Source organism: Daktulosphaira vitifoliae, unplaced genomic scaffold (genome assembly GCF_025091365.1).
Source record: "Daktulosphaira vitifoliae isolate Bord-2020 unplaced genomic scaffold, ASM2509136v1 Scaffold_2, whole genome shotgun sequence".
Classification (NCBI taxonomy): Eukaryota; Metazoa; Arthropoda; class Insecta; order Hemiptera; family Phylloxeridae; genus Daktulosphaira; species Daktulosphaira vitifoliae.
Genome location: NW_026099573.1, coordinates 42,873,523 through 42,889,979, shown reverse-complemented (window position 1 = coordinate 42,889,979; position 16,457 = coordinate 42,873,523). Strand labels below are relative to the sequence as shown.

The window sequence follows — 16,457 nt, the reverse complement described above, 5'->3', positions numbered from 1 at the left end:
AAATTGCCATACAAACACAACAACAATTTCTGTTACAAATAGAACAAAAAAGAATAACAATAATCTAATAAAAGTAGTGTTTGAATAATGTGATTAAACCGACATAATTAACACCATACATTTGATAAATTCAATCTATTTACAACACTAATGGGCGATAATTAGGAAAATAAACAGATGGGAAAATAGGACAAACCGGGAAGTCTATTAATAGCAATAATTTTAGTTTATTTGTTGACAAATTCAAATGACCGTTTTCAGCAGATGGAAAAAATTATTTCTAAAATAACGACAAATTCATTGATAAATTTTAATTCGATGGACAGATTTTGAGGAAATGTACATTGAAGTCAATCTAGCCAGGTGGTAAATGCAAATAAAAGATAAGTCTATAAGCAAACTGGCAACATGGAAAATAACGTTTTATCCCTTAAAATTATATAGACTTATCAAAGCAACGTTGCCAGTTTGTTTATGAACTTATTGCTATATTATTTATGACAAACCTTAAACTAGACATGAATAACCTCGTATATGCAAAAATTGTTTATCTCTGAATTAAAAAAATACGCTACTGGGCGATATATAGTCCTAGAATTAATCAATTTAAATTAATTATTTAATTAAATAATTTACAATTAGCCCTTCAAGTGAGGTAATTATAAATGCATTTCTTCTCTAATATATAGTAGATTTTATTTTAGATCGAAAAGTTGAAAAGAAAAAATTGAATATCGAAATGCTCATATAAAATTTAAGTTTATATTTACTATAGTGCGAGTAAACCTAGTAAACTATAGTGCGTACACGCCCTCAATACATACATATAGTAAGGAGTATTCTATGTATCATAAATAAATATAAATATATAGTCAATCTGAAATTTGAAAACGCTGTTTAATAACGCCAAGACCAAGATTCGAGATACACATTTTTTGTAAAACTTGCAATTTTATTCTATGAAATGTAATGTATGTAAAGATTTTTTTAATTATGCGCTTAACAATTTAGATTTTCTTATAACACATTGTGAGTCTTAAAAATCAAAAAATGGTATTTAATAATGTCCTATACTACGTATAAATTCGGGATCGATAAACTTCAAATTCGTACTCAAATTTTTCATTTTTTTGACTAATAATTAATTTTTTTGAGAGACAATATTTAATTTTTGTCGACTATTAAAAAATTACTTTCTAAAAGGACGGTTGGGACGTTTGGATGTTAATACAATGTATGCTGTAGACTCATATTCGTCACAAATATATTATATTATAAATATTGATTTAATAAATATATTTGCATTATTATTTACGTGTAAATATCGTAACACTAAGACAAAAAATGAACACAGTAAAATTAAAATTTAAGTCCTATCACCCGTTAATAATAACAACGTTTTTATAAATTCCGATAAGCGACTGCTAAATAGTACCCCCGATGCGTCGATAACAAAGTATAAAATAACTGGTTTTGTAAGTCTGCGTGGGAGCAACTGAAGGGTGAGGGTAATCGGTTATTGCTGCTTAACAAGTAATTCATCACGTTGTAAATGCTATTTTAAGTCGGGTTCCCATTATCCGTCTATTTGCCGTATTTAGGACGAATACTGAATATTTGTCTACTCGTACAAGTACACTAATATTACTGTTCCGACTAGTCGTATACTCGTGGAATATACAAAGATCACTGAATGTTCGTCTATTAGTACAAGTAGACAAATATTACCGTTCCCATCACTCGTCAATTTGTAAAATTATTTTTTATTTTCTATATTGAGTTAAGTGTTGACAATCAGTGGAGAATATTGTAGTGTATTTTGTGGTTGTGTTTTTTAGCTTAAAATTTTAACTTTAAAACTTTTTTTAATTATTATAGTGTATTAATTTATTTATAAAGATATATGAATAAACGAAAAAAAATAGCAGCTCACGAAGCATTTTCATTATTAAATAAAACGTATATAGAATTACNACGGCTGCCGTAGTTAAAAAAACACTATTTTTGTAAATAATATTTTAAAATTTTAGAAAAGCAAGAAGAAAATACTCGTTTACCTTTATTGATTATTTGGACTTTCCAGTAATAACATTGCTGTTGGTAACAATTGATCAAATTTGTGAGTTAAATAAAATGTGTATCTCAAAATATTGTTTTTAGCTTATAAATAATGAAGGTTAAATTACCAAATCATAAAAAATTGTTGCTTTTATTCACAGTATATTATTAAATTATTAATTGAAATAAATGCAGAGCATAAATATTGTGTTAATAAACTTATAAAATACAAAACGATTTTAGCATTTGTAATTTAAAAAATTAATGTAATTAAATTAAATTAAGGTAATTTAAAACAACAAATTTTAGACTAGTGCTTTATAAGATATTCTAATTTTTGTATCTAAGTGGCAAGAGAAGTGTGACCGAAGAATGACTAATGTAAAAATAGCAGTATCTGCGCTTCGCTATCAGTATTATATTTTAAAATTCTAATAACTTCCAAAGTATTGGTCCATAAGTTATTATCGACAGTCATTTTCTTAATTATAAACTAGTTTAATATGTACGTTACCGTTTAAACAAATAAAGTTGACACCCGTGTATAATGTATAAGGAATGGTCCTAAAAATTATTTTATAACAAGTATATAGAAATACATTTGTAACTAACATATATTAAAAAAAAATGTATTTATAAAATACTTATTATTTTAAAGGTACTTGATTGACTAGCGGTAAAAAAATCACTCTGTATAATAATATAATAAAATTGAACATTTATTTAATTAACTAATTAAAACATATAATTAAATTAACTAAAACAATTAATATAAATAAATTAAGTATTGATTTTGATCGAATATTCGTCAAAATAAAAAACATAACCGAGGAGTAGACCGTTCACACTTATCGCGTATTTGGACAAATATTTATAATCCCTTTGATACGTGTCACAAATACCGACAACCGTCGGGAAGATGAATTCTTTGATTTTTCACAAATAATTTTCTCAATAGCATCAATACAGATCAAATGAAGTTATACCACGCAAAGCATGTTTAAAATCGTTTTATTCTCTCTATGAAGTCATTTTAAATAAACAATTTGATAAATGTCATTCCATTTTTTTGGTTCTATTTTTTCTTTTTGGCGTGTATTTACTTTTTCAATGTGTTTTTTAAGGCATGTCAGATTTTTTTTTTTAACATAATTTTATTATAATGTTTCATGTAAGTTGAATAAATAATATAGTTGATCACTGGCGTACGCAAAGAGGGGGGAGGGTTGAAACCCTCCCCAAAATTTATGAGCTAAGCGACAATTTTGGACGATAAATAATAACAATAACAATAAAAAAGATCATATCATACCATAAATATTTCCACAATAAAGTAAACAAAAACAGGAATTTTTGTAAGCGAACAATATGGAGAGTGTCACATCTAATTTTCTTTAAATTTCAACCCCCCCCCCCCAATTTAATTTCTGTGTACGCCACTGTAATTGATATTACATATTTTAATTTAATCGCTTGATTAATTATTAAAATTACCTGATATTTGGCATACTTGAAATTAAAATTAAGCTTATAAAAAATTTTAGGGAGTGAAATTTTAATTTTAGATATGTTAGGAATAAGTCGGTTAATATCTAAAATACAGCCCTAAGTTCAGAAATCATATATTTTTTAAACGAAAAAATAATTTAGAAAAAATTTTTTATTGCTATAAAATGATAATAAAACTTTTGATAATTTTATTTCATAAAATTATTTGTTAAATATTGCAATTGCTTATAAAATGGTCAAAAAAATTATCTTAGACTAGTTTAAAAAAATAAAAAGTAGACTAAATATTATAAAACAGATTGAAATGTGTTATCCTGCATTTATAAACAGAGCAAAGAAAAAAGTTCATCAAATAATAAAAAATTGATTAACTTGATTAAAGATAAAACAATTATTTATAGCAAAAATTAAAATCAATATATTACAGGAAACCAAAACATTTATTTATATTACAATTTAGAATTGATATTAAAACATAATAATAATAGTAAAATTATTAATCATAAGTATCATAAGCCGATGATATAATGAACAGCGTATATTTTATTAATACAATTTATTTACAATACAAATAGGAAAATAACTCAACCGGACGGTCTATTAATAGCAATAATTTTATTTTCTTGAGCGACAAATTCAAACAATCGTTTTCAGTAGATGAAACAGATATTTTAAAAATGGAGACAAATTAAAATAAACTGTAAGTTAATAAGCAAACTGGCAACGTGTGATATTCATAAGCTTTAAGAATGATTTCAACTTTCTGTCCCTTTTAATTATACGCACTTATGAAAGCAACATTGCCAGTTTGCTTATTAACTTATTTCTAACCCGCGGGACACAAAGAACATTTATGACACTATAATTTTGTTCATCTGATTATATGAATTTGTCGCTCTGAGTACTTGGCTCAATTGACTTCAGTATTCATTTTCTCAAATATCTTGAATTCAATGAATTTTCCACCAATACATTGTTTTCAATTTAGACCTATACAATTGCTTTCTTGTAGTATATTAATAATCGGATTTTATCATTATACATTTTTGGTCGCTTATTTTTACTCGCCTAAGTATATAAGTTAAGAAGTTATGAAATTCTGGTCCAATTGTTATTATCGACCAGTAATTTTTTAAATTAGACCATAATCTCGTTTATAAGCAAGTTAAAAGTTTCATATTGTCATTTAAAAATAATAAGTTGGTATGCTTAAGATATAAAAGATACACTTCAAAAGTATTTAACTACATTTGAGTATTCAATAGTACTCAACAAAGACAAAAAAATATTTCCAAGATAATTATTATTTTAGGAGAAATTTAGTGGTCAATGATAAATTAATCACTTTGTAAATCTATTTAAATAACATATTTATACATTTTTTTGTAATATTTAACGCAATTTTTAATTAGCAGTTTTATATATTTAATAAGTTCATAACTTCAAAAATTCTTGATATTTTTAAAGCTTCAATTTTCAAATTATTGGAGTGCATAAATAATGTTAAGAAGCCTTCTGCAAATGTAAAGTGCTTGCACAGAATCGTAAATAATATATGGGGAGAAAGTAAGTTTGTCCTATAATATTGATAAATATCTTATGTTCCTACATATTTTAATTTATTATATATTCATTGTTTTATTCTGAATATTTATATTTTTGTACACTGAGTAGTGTAATAAAAACAAACTTTGTTGATATGAATAATTAAATGTTACTCTCTTCTTTTAGGTATAGAAACAAGATTTTTTGATACTTTGATGAACAAATTTTTAATTACTGCTGCTGTCTGCTACCTACAATTTAAAACTGTCTGGATTAAAAATGAAGTAAAAAAACAAATGGCCACCGAGTATTTAAAAAATGCCTGTTATGAGTTGCACCAAAATATTAGTGAAAATGATTCTAGAGGTTATGACCAAATTCATGATGATTTATCTAGCTTCTTTACCAGGACACAAAATGTCCATGAGGAAAAGTCAACAGTTAGTAATGAAATTGACAGATTCTTGGGTACATCTACAGCAAAAACATTAGAATGTTTGCATAATTTGCCCACAATTAAAAAAGTAAGATTAATTGGATACTTAGAATAAGTATCCAATAAGTAATATAATTTTACTAAAAAATTTGTTCTTTGTTTTCAGTTTATCATTAAATACAACACTCTTCTACCAAGCATAGTATCAGCTTTTAATGTTTTTTAGTGTTAGGTGGTGCTACAATCACTAAAAAAAGACTACCATGTCTGATAAACATTTTGAATATATATTTTTTAAGTGCAACCATCAAATTTTTTATTAAAAAAAATAACTTCAAATTTCAATAATTTTTGTATTTGAAGATTATTTCAAATACATAAATATTAATAGTATTTGGTTGATAATTTAAATAATTTTTTTGGAAATTATTTGAGTGAATACTTAAATACTATTTAAAAGTATTTTTTACAACATTGCATAACAGGCTTATTTTGATATATTTAATATTTAAAAATAAAAATAAACCTTCACTTACAAAATTTTAATTGAATTTAATTAAACCCAACAAAACAAAATTTTCTGAACATAACACATTATAAACAAGCTCGATTATTTAAATTCGCACAATATTAATTTTGAAATTATGCATGTCAAATGATCCTACCCCTATTTTAATATTTTGGATATGTACCCAGCTACCACTTAGCAAATTCACTTGATTTATGGTATTTATGACTTTAAATAGTTACGTGGTTAATTTTCTATGAATTGAACACAATGTCATGTTGATGTAACTTAATCAAAGATTCATTAATAACAGGAACAATTAAAAATATTTAATAAAAATCATAGGTTAAAAAACCTACTAACTTAGCATCGAGTACAAGATTTTTAGAATTTATAGTTAAAAGTGTATTTTTGTGAAAAACGTTTAAAGGATGTTAAATCCCCACTCACTCTATGAAATCGCCCTGTTTATACACATCACATTTTGCCTGTACGCTGTCCATCTGTAGTATTGTTATACTACGTGTTCAATAAGTATAGAAAAACAAGTTTTTCGATTGCTACAAACAATGGGAACCCTTTTCCTTAATATTTGAACTCCTGTATAATCTATACAAACTAATATAATGACTAATTTATTAATATAAAATAAAATATACCTAAAATTCGAGGGTTAACTATATTACTTTATATAAACATATACAGGGTGTTCAGTAAGTCAGGAAACGGGTTTCTATTGTTCTCATTGTTACAAACAATGAGAACAATAGAAACCCGTTTCCTGACTTACTGAACACCCTGTATATGTATCATGTGTATAAAATATATATTTTTTGCACAGACGACACATTGGGTAAATAGTAATATAATATATTATTTTAAAATTATAACATTTTTGAATATGTACAAAACTTATAAATTTACTTTTAAAACCCGTAGCTATTATTGAACTAATGAACACTTAATGAACCGTCGTAGATCACGCTATTATTGAACCAATGAATGACTATTGAACTGTTATCGAACTTTTTTATGCTAAACCGAGGAAAGGTCTATGAACTCTAACTGAACTTTTGTAGAACTCAGTTCACTCCGTATTCAAATCTCATTTTGAACCGTGCTATGAACGGGTTTTGAACTGAGTTCAGCACCGTTGTTACTATATTAAATGAACTCGAATTGCTACTCAAGTAATCCCCATCCCAATATTTTTACCTTAATCCACTTTAAAAAATTGTTTATGCAATCGTTAACATTATTTAATTTTACATTGCACCTATGATTTGCAAAGATCATTAAAACGTTTAAAGAGGTTAAATTTTTTTTCAATTGACGTCCGAGGATCCCAAAAATGTGTGCCACTTGGTAAGTTTAACACGGCCGTGGTATTACCATTGCACTGGTGTGGATATCACCCGGATCAAGATAGGATACACCGACCATGCTGTTTCCCTAAATCGCCCACACCCAGAGAAAAACATCGATCTATATAATAAATTCATTGTTCAATTTGATAAATATATTATTACTATTGAATCTATGATATATTTATCAATATGATAATTTTTTTTCTTGTCTTGAACAATAATTGAAGAGTGAATATGTCAAACGTTCTATGTGCCAAAAACATATTTGTTCAGAAAACATAAAAAACGATGGTAACATGGGCATATCTCACATAACGAACACCATCTATGAATGCAATTTTGTACAATTAAAAAATTTAATTGACATTTGAAACACATACAAGATTGTGGCCTTTGGCACATAGAACATAAATCAGAAATAAAACAATTTTTCACTTTTTTGGCACATAGAACGTTTGCCACATTCACTCTTCAATTATTTATAAGAATAGTTATTTTGTTAGTATTAATAAAACATTATCATAAACCCTTGATAAAATTTCTCTATCAAAATTGATTGAGATTTTTCTTTGGGTGCATTAAGTAAAACCGATATGTCTTATGACTAACCGATAACCGGCGGCGCTGACATAAATACAGGTGAACGGCCGCCGGACGCTAGTCTGTGATTAGCATTTCCAACAGGCACGTCTATTATCATAGTTTTTTGTAATACATGTAGGTAATGAAAGAAGAGGATATGAAAGAGTACATGGAGGATATGGTTTTAGTAGGAAGAATGAGGCTGGAGAAAAATCCTGGATTTCGCAGTATCGTATGATCGTGGTGTGGTTAATACTTATTTTAAAAAGGGGAAAGAACATTATATAACTTATAAGAGTGGGAGGAATAGATCACAGATTGATTATTTTATATGGAAGAGAGAGAACGTAAAGCGAGTAAAAGATTGTAAAGTTATACCAGGCGAGAGTGTAACTACACAACATAGACTGATGGTAATGAAGGTGCGGTGTACCAGAATGAGAATTTACAAAAATAGAAGGAGCAGGGTGGAAAAGATTCGGCGGTGGAAATTGAAAGGGGAAAATGATAAAAAGTTTGTAAAGACAGTAAAAGAGAAGACGGTGTGGAATATAGAGGGAGACATAAATAATGTGTGGAATAGATTTGCTAGTTGTGTAAAGAATACTGCAAAGGAGATTGTTTGTGAGAGTAGGAGAAGAATGTTAGGAAACAAGGAAACCTGGTGGTGGAATGAGGATATTCAAAAAATCATAGAAAGTAAGAAAAAGCAATTCAAAGTATGGCAGAAGAGCAAAAAGAGAGAAGATTGGATGGAGTATAAACGCTTGTTCAAAGAAGCCAAGTGTGGAGTAAGTAAGGCGAAGTTTAAGAGATATGACGAGTTATATGATAGGCTAGGAATAAAGGAAAGCGAGAATAGGTCTAAAAATTATTATTATACAGGTGTATAAAAAGTGTTGATAATAAGGTACTCTCGAGTGATGATGATTTGAAAAAAAGGTGGAAAGAGTATTTTGAAAAATTACTGGATGAGGAGTACCCAAAAGAGACAGAGGATATCTCGTGGAATGAGGGATTGGTAGATTTAATTATTGAGAAAGAGGTATGGGAGGCTGTGGCATCAATTAAAAAGAACAAAGCAGTAGGACCAGATGAAGTACCAGTAGAAGTATGGAAAATATTAGGAGTTTTGGTTTAAGGTGATTGAAGGAACTTTTAAATAAAATCTTATTAGAAGGGAAAATTTCAAATGAATGGAGAAATATTATTGTGGTACCGATATTTAAAGTAAAGGAGACATACAGGAGCGTGGAAATTATAGAGACATAAAGCTTATGAGTCATAGTATTAAAATTTAGGAAAAGGTAATACATAAGAGAATAAGAAATGAGACATCGGTATCTAAAAACCAGTTTGGATTTATGCCTGGTAAGTCAACAACGTAGCCAGTATTTTGTGTGAGGCAACTAATAGAAAAGTTTATGGAAAAGAATAAAAAGCTGTGTATGGTATTTATAGATTACAAGAAAGCGTATGATAGAGTACCGAGAGAGGTTTTAAAGTGGTCATTAATGAGAAAATGAGTCCCGAAACGGTACATTAATATAATAGAAAATATGTATGATGGCACTTGTACCCGGGTAAAAAGCATAGGAGGAGTATCAGAAGGTTTTCGGACAAGAGTAAGAGTGCACCAAGGTTCTGCTTTAAGCCCTTACTTATTCTCTATAGTGATGGATAAAATTACTAGAGAAATACAAGGAGAGGTGCTGTGGTGCATGTTGTTTGTTAAAGATATAGTGTTTATAGGAGAAAATAGGGAGGAAATTAATCAAAGGCTAGAGGTGTGGGGATCAGCTCTTGAAGAAAAGGGTTTAAGAATAAGAAAAAGTAAAACAGAGTATATAGAGTACGAGTTTGACAAAGGAGAACACGAGATAGGTGAAATGAGGAGGTCAGTGACAATAGGTGAGGACGTGATTGGAGAGTTTTAAGTATTTAGGGTCAGTTGTACAAAAGAGTGGTAGTATTGACGAGGATGTAAGACACAGAATTAAGTGCGGGTGGTTGAAGTGGAGAGAAGCGTCTGGTGTCTTATACGATAAAAGAATTCCAATGAGGCTGAAAGGTAAATTCTACAAGACTGTAATAAAACCAGCTATGATGTATGGTTCAGAGTGTTGGGCGGTTGGTAAGAAAGTAGAGCAGAGAATGAGTGTAGCAGAGATGAGAATGCTTAGATGGATGAGTGGAGTGACTGAATAAGGAACGAGCATATAAGAGAGAGTATAGGTGTAGCATCAATCGTGGATAAGACGAGAGAAAATAGACTTAGATGGTTTGGTCATGTTATGAGGAGAGAACAATCGGAAGCTGTAAGAACAGTTATAGAAGTGAACGTTGAAAATTGAAGAGGTAGAGGAAGGCCAAAAAAGAGATGGAGGGATGTAATTAAAAGCGATATGAGGACGGATAATGTGGGAGATCGTGTCAAGTGGAAGTTTAGTTGTTTAGTCAAGTATATTTTTATATTTAAATAATATTAGCCATAAGTGATCAATTCTCATTGTATAAAATTACAATGTTTTTTATTATTATTATTAATAGCTACACTTAACCCTTACAATACAAACTAATATTTTAACTGATAATACATATTTCAAGTACAATTTTTTTGTTATTAGTTAAACTATAAACTAAATAAATATCTACTTATTAAGTATTGATTTTATCCGTTAGATTTTACCAAAACCGAAAATACTGAATAACTCATCCTTAATGCCTAAAACAACAAAACACATATAATAGCGATAGTATACTTAAATATATTAATAATATTAATAGCGATTAATTTCTGCAATTTGATAGAAATAAATTTGGAATTTATTTGTTAGAAAAAACGATTTGGTCGACCCTAAGTAGTTGGGATTAAGGCGAGGAAGAAGATTCGTTAGAAAAAACAGGGTAAAAATATGTTTTTTTCATCACTTCTGGTCAGTGGCGTACACAGAAATTAAATTTGGGGGGGTTTTTTTGAAATTTAAAGAAAATTAGATGTGACACTCTCCATATTGTTTTCGCTTACAAAAATTCCTGTTTTCGATTACTTTATTGTGGAAATATTTATAGTATGATATGATCTTTTTTATTGTTATTACTTATTGTTTATGGTCCAAAATTGTCGTTTAGCTTATAAATTTTTGGGGGGTTTCAACCTCCCCCCTTGCATACGCCAGTGCTTCTGATTAACAAAATATATTGTAGGAGAATCTAGTCGACTCAAATTGGATTTACTGATTTAAATAAACGGACCCGTTTATTTAAATGGCTGAATATTCGTACAAAAAGAAAATATGTATTAACAATACAACTTAATGTTAATGAACACACACACACATATATATATATATCATTGGCGACTCGTGGCTTGGACGACGGGACGATCACGCCCCCTACTAAAATTAATTGTACATTCTTAAATCTACATTTTTATTAAAAATGCAAGTTTTTAAATAGTAAAATAGTTATAATACATTTGTCGTTTTGGGGAACATTTAAGTTGTTTCCTACAATAAATGTGGATACGCATGCGCACACGAGCAGTGTTTGGACGACTGACAGCGTCGTCCGAACAATATTTTAAAACTTATATAAACGAGGCGACCAATCGTGTGCTTGCGGGTACGATTAGCGCGATCTTATGTACGGTTTTTGAACCGTTGTCCATACAGTAAAATAAATTTATTTTTAGAATTAACTACATGTACGTTGGTCGTTATTTGTTTGCTATAATAGTATGATCGTTATTATTATTAATATTTTCATTTCTATTTTCTACTGCGACCTATATAGTAATAATATGTGTATTGAGTTTTATTTTATTGTATTTAATTNTATATATATATATATATATACATTATAACACGTCGATGTGGTAGTACCTGGCGATCAGTGTAGCTGCAATTTTGACAAAAAAGGAAACATAAAAAAAAATCCTTAAGAATTACGAAAGTGACCTCCATTTACATTTACGGTGGGTTGTCGTGTGGCATTTCTTGGACTACATAGTAGTTAACTGGCTAACACTGCGTATTAGTCAGTTAACTATCAGGTACACATAGCAGGGCAACGGCTGACAACGGTTTACTAGATTTCTGCGTATAACAGATTGACAGAGACCGTGTCATGAATTTTTATTTCTAAAAAAAACCCTTTATGGTAACCTCAACGTAACATAGTTTACATAATTTTCATTAAAAATTTTTGGGTTCATAAAATTTTAGTTTTTTAAGAAATGAGGTAGAGATATTAGCACTGATCGATATTATAAATTAATTTTTAAAGTAAAAAATAAAGTGATTATTTTTAAGCATACATTAACAAACAATTCTAAGTTAACAACTTTTGTCCATGTCATTTTCATGTTCAATTGATTAGCATTATTCATTCTCATTGCGAAAAGAATTAATTTTGTACATTTTGAATCCATATCCATCCAATTACTGCTAAAAATTGCAAAGTTGACACTATTTTTCTAAAAAATTTGAACGAATTATCATTAATTATATCTTTATAGATAAAATTTAAAAAACTAGAAAAGTCTTAACAAATAATGAATAAATGAAAAAAAATGTTTGCTCAAGGCTTTTCAAATTTAAAGAATATTAAATTAGCCATACAGTTAAAGAAAAGAATTAAGTGATTAGAAATTTTTCAATTAAATGTACCTAGATAAAAAATATTATTTTGAAAACTGTATTATAATTTATCATTCTGTATATTACGGAGAATTTATCCAAAATCAGGAATTTTATTTAAAAAGATTTATATGCTAATTAACCCCCTATTTCTTCGACTAATTGAAGTGTGCAGTTTTTTTTTAAATTACTTGTTCACTTATATTTCCAAATAAGAAGCAGATTAAATAAAGTTGTAATCCAAAAACCGGAACAGCGCATATCATTTTTATTATTTCAATAGAGTCTGTATCGCTATTATTGATTGAATTCTAAAATATTCAAATTATTTATTTTTATACATAAATAAATGTACAAATCACATCACTGATATACTATGATATTATAATTCAGTTATATACCAATGATATCATGTAGGACATAAATATCTGTGTATTTGAAGATATGATTATTTGAGTAAGAATAACTGGACGAACAATGTCATAGAATTGTTCCATCATCCTTAAATTCATAAATATATACGAATTTTATTAATAAATATATTAGTAAATTATTATTGTATATTTTAAATTAAAATTTCTACCTTTTATAGGTTGTGACCATAAAAAATGTGCTTTTATAACGATTAAATAGTATAAACATTTAGACCTTTAGCCTATTTTTCTACATAATTCGATTATTATTATTAGTGGAAGGTACTAGCGTAATGATTAAATATGTCCAGTTTTTAAAATTACCCAGAAGAAATAAAACATAATTTTTTTTTAAATGTTAAAAACAAGATAAGTTTTTATAGCTTTACAGCAAATAATAGAATATGTTTTTTTTGCACTAATTTATAAAGCAATTACTACTAAAAAGTGGACATATATTATTATTGTACCAGTTTCTTCAATTCACTTCTATGAGTCAAATATTGTGAGTTATTAGATACAATTTAGTAGCGTAGCCAGGGTGCTCAGCTCTTCAAAATGTATGTAATTATTTAATTTTTTAATAAAAATGCAGGGGTGTCATTTTATTTATTTTTTAAAACTAATATCGTAAAGGACTCTATGTATTTATAATAGTGAACTGTGTGATGGAAGTGTATAGTGACGGGATTCTCTTTGGACTATAAGGCTTGACCAAACTACTGAGGTATAAGAAACAATTTTTTTTATCAAAATAATAATTATTGAATTTAATTTTTAATTTGAAAAAATGGCTGTGTCTTAAGATCAAAAACATTACACAAAATTTTCCAGTTTCGATGCCGTGTTAAAAGCATCTATCAGTTGTATTCGTACCTACTAAAATAAAAATCTTTGATAAATCTAAAGTATAATTAAATTTTGTTTTAAATAGATTTCAAATTATGTAATTTATAAATCTTAAACATCACTTTTAAACACGGATCGATAGTCATGATATTTGCTTCAAATATTGATACTGTATAAAATCAATAATACTTATTGATTTTATAAAAAACTTTTTCAATATTTTAAGTTCATGTAAAAATAGAATAACGTACTTACAAAATCAAATTTTGATTATCAGAAATTAACATTTTAATGTCTTCAAATAATTCTTGACATTTGTCATTGCAATTGTTCGATTCTTCTAAAATTGATTTGAGACTAAAGTTTACATTAGTGAAAAATTATGTTTTTATTGTAATATTTATTTATTTTGTAAAATAAAATTGATGTAAAAAAAGTTTGGGGAATAGAAAATAAAATGCTAGTTTATGAAAGAAATCCGTGTTTTTCGGAATCAAATATTTAAATTATAATCAATCACAGTGTCTTAGTCAGGATATTAAGACACCGAGGTAAAAAGTACCAGAAGTTCGTTATCTTTTAGTTTTTTTACATATCAATGGTGTGTAAAAAATGGTCTAGAAATATCAGTTAGTGTTAAATGTTATATAGTATTAACTTACGATGATATTCTGTTTTTTTTATTGTTCTTCGTCCTAAAGAACTATATGTGTTTTTTAGTGTTTCTAATTGACTAGATAATGCGAAACACGTTGAAATTAATAAAGTATCAAAAATTATAGAGAAATGCATACTGCCTAATCCGAAAATAAGCTCCAAAAAATGAAAAAAGTAGTAGTATTTATTGTAATTGGTAACCGATGTATTGAAAAATATGTTATAAACATTTAATCGGTAAATTTCAGTATTACCTTTTCGATCCTTAACAACAAATTTTTTATTCGTAAAAAACGGCATGAAAACCCAGGACAAACATGCAAAATAGCATGTTATAGTATACAAATTGGTAAGGCGTATAGATTTTTTTCGACATTTCTCAAGAGTATATCTTTCATGATAAATGTACTTCATAAAATCAATTCGAGTAAAGTCTAATATTTTCCAGATTTTATTTGAATGTTTAACTATTGCTACTGTTTTATAGATCATAAAGGAAGAGTTTATTATAATTTCTAAAATCGTAGTAAATTGGTTAAAGTTATTATTCCAAAAATAAAGGCCAGCCACACATAAACTTTCAATAATAAAAATATATCCTAAAAATAATCGTATAATAATATGATAAACATTATTATTATACAATTTTGGAGAATTAGGATTAATAAGCGAAATTAAACCTAAAAACTTAGATAGTTTTATGTTGATAATAAATTTGTTTTCATTCGGCCACATTGCATTTGGTATCCAGGTTTTTTTCCTATTTAAAAATAATTATACATATTAGATATATATATATATATATTTGTATACATATATGATTAATAATGTAACAGTGGATTGTTTTTTATGGATATAATATTATTCATACAAAATAAGATTAGATTTTGTTTTTTTTTTGCTCATCATCGCAGTATAATAGTTATATACAGACATAGTTTGAACAAAAATGTTGTAATTAGAAATATTTTTTATGTAATTTAATGTTTTAATGTTATGGTCAACTTTTGTATTTTAAGTTTTGTTAGAAGAAATATGATTTTTTTTTAAATATCACAGTTATTTTCAATAAAAATATACTGTAATTAATTTTATTTAGATAGATTTCATATTTATTATATATTTATTAATTGTTTCAAATCAAGAAAACTTATTATTGGGATTAAAGTTAATGATCTTAATATAATAATTTTCCTTATATAAAATGTAATAATACTTTTACTAATTTTAAGATTTTGGGGGTAATTATTTTTTGAGTCTTAATTTATAATCTAGTCAATTTCTTTCAAAATGTGTTCTAAAGTAATATTGACACGCTAATATATTTAGGATACTAACATTGTATATTACACTATTGTCTTTAATTTATACTTAAAATGTAGTATAAACAATTTACAACGATCACATCTAATTAAACTTTTCCAATAATCAAAAGTAATACAAAGATATTTCTTCCAAATTTAATTATTTCATACCTATGTTTTTAATTTTTTCCAATGATTGCAGATATATAAATTAGAAATCACTTTTTGCTTAAATAAAAGTTTTAGTTCCTACTTGTACAAAAACTTGTAATATACTAAACAGCATGTATAATAAACGAAAATGTTGGTTGGAAAGTATGGTCTGCCAAAATAAATGACAACTGGAATAATTTAACTACTAATAATATGTTAGAATATTTTAACACGCCATTGCATATCTGTTACCTCATTTCAAGAGAAACAAAAAGTGGGAATATAATTTATGCTTCACTTTAAAATATTTAAATAATATATATTATTAAGATCACATGGGTTTCACTCATAGAAAAAAATTAATACCGAGGGTCCCAAATTCTATCCTTATAAGAAATTCTATTTTGAAACAGTTTAAATGATATTATATAAAGTG

General features: G+C 27.3%; 2 protein-coding genes across 4 annotated transcripts; one reads left to right on the top strand and one right to left on the bottom strand.

The window, feature by feature from the left end:
* Positions 1-2,022: 2,022 nt before the first annotated feature.
* On the top strand, positions 2,023-5,850 carry LOC126898293 (uncharacterized; the record flags this gene model as incomplete). Its single annotated transcript, XM_050672234.1, has 4 exons — positions 2,023-2,119; positions 5,035-5,133; positions 5,299-5,636; positions 5,715-5,850. Coding segments are annotated over 4 exons (594 nt in total), but the record flags the coding sequence as incomplete, so codon positions are not given.
* A 4,657-nt stretch (positions 5,851-10,507) lies between these two features.
* Positions 10,508-16,169, bottom strand: LOC126897780 (odorant receptor 46a-like). 3 transcript variants are annotated; one of them, XM_050671643.1, is made up of 7 exons: positions 16,040-16,169; positions 14,570-15,324; positions 14,163-14,247; positions 13,047-13,146; positions 12,837-12,956; positions 12,324-12,482; positions 10,508-10,730 (listed from the first exon to the last, which is right to left on the bottom strand). In XM_050671643.1, the coding sequence occupies exons 2-7, from the start codon at positions 15,297-15,299 to the stop codon at positions 10,677-10,679; spliced, it is 1,248 nt and encodes a 415-aa protein (XP_050527600.1). In that variant the 5' UTR covers positions 15,300-15,324; positions 16,040-16,169; the 3' UTR covers positions 10,508-10,676. The 3 variants fall into 3 exon arrangements, with proteins under 3 accessions (XP_050527600.1, XP_050527601.1, XP_050527602.1); XM_050671644.1 differs by having other exon boundaries at positions 14,163-14,244; XM_050671645.1 differs by having other exon boundaries at positions 15,245-15,324.
* Between the last annotated feature and the right edge of the window lie 288 nt (positions 16,170-16,457).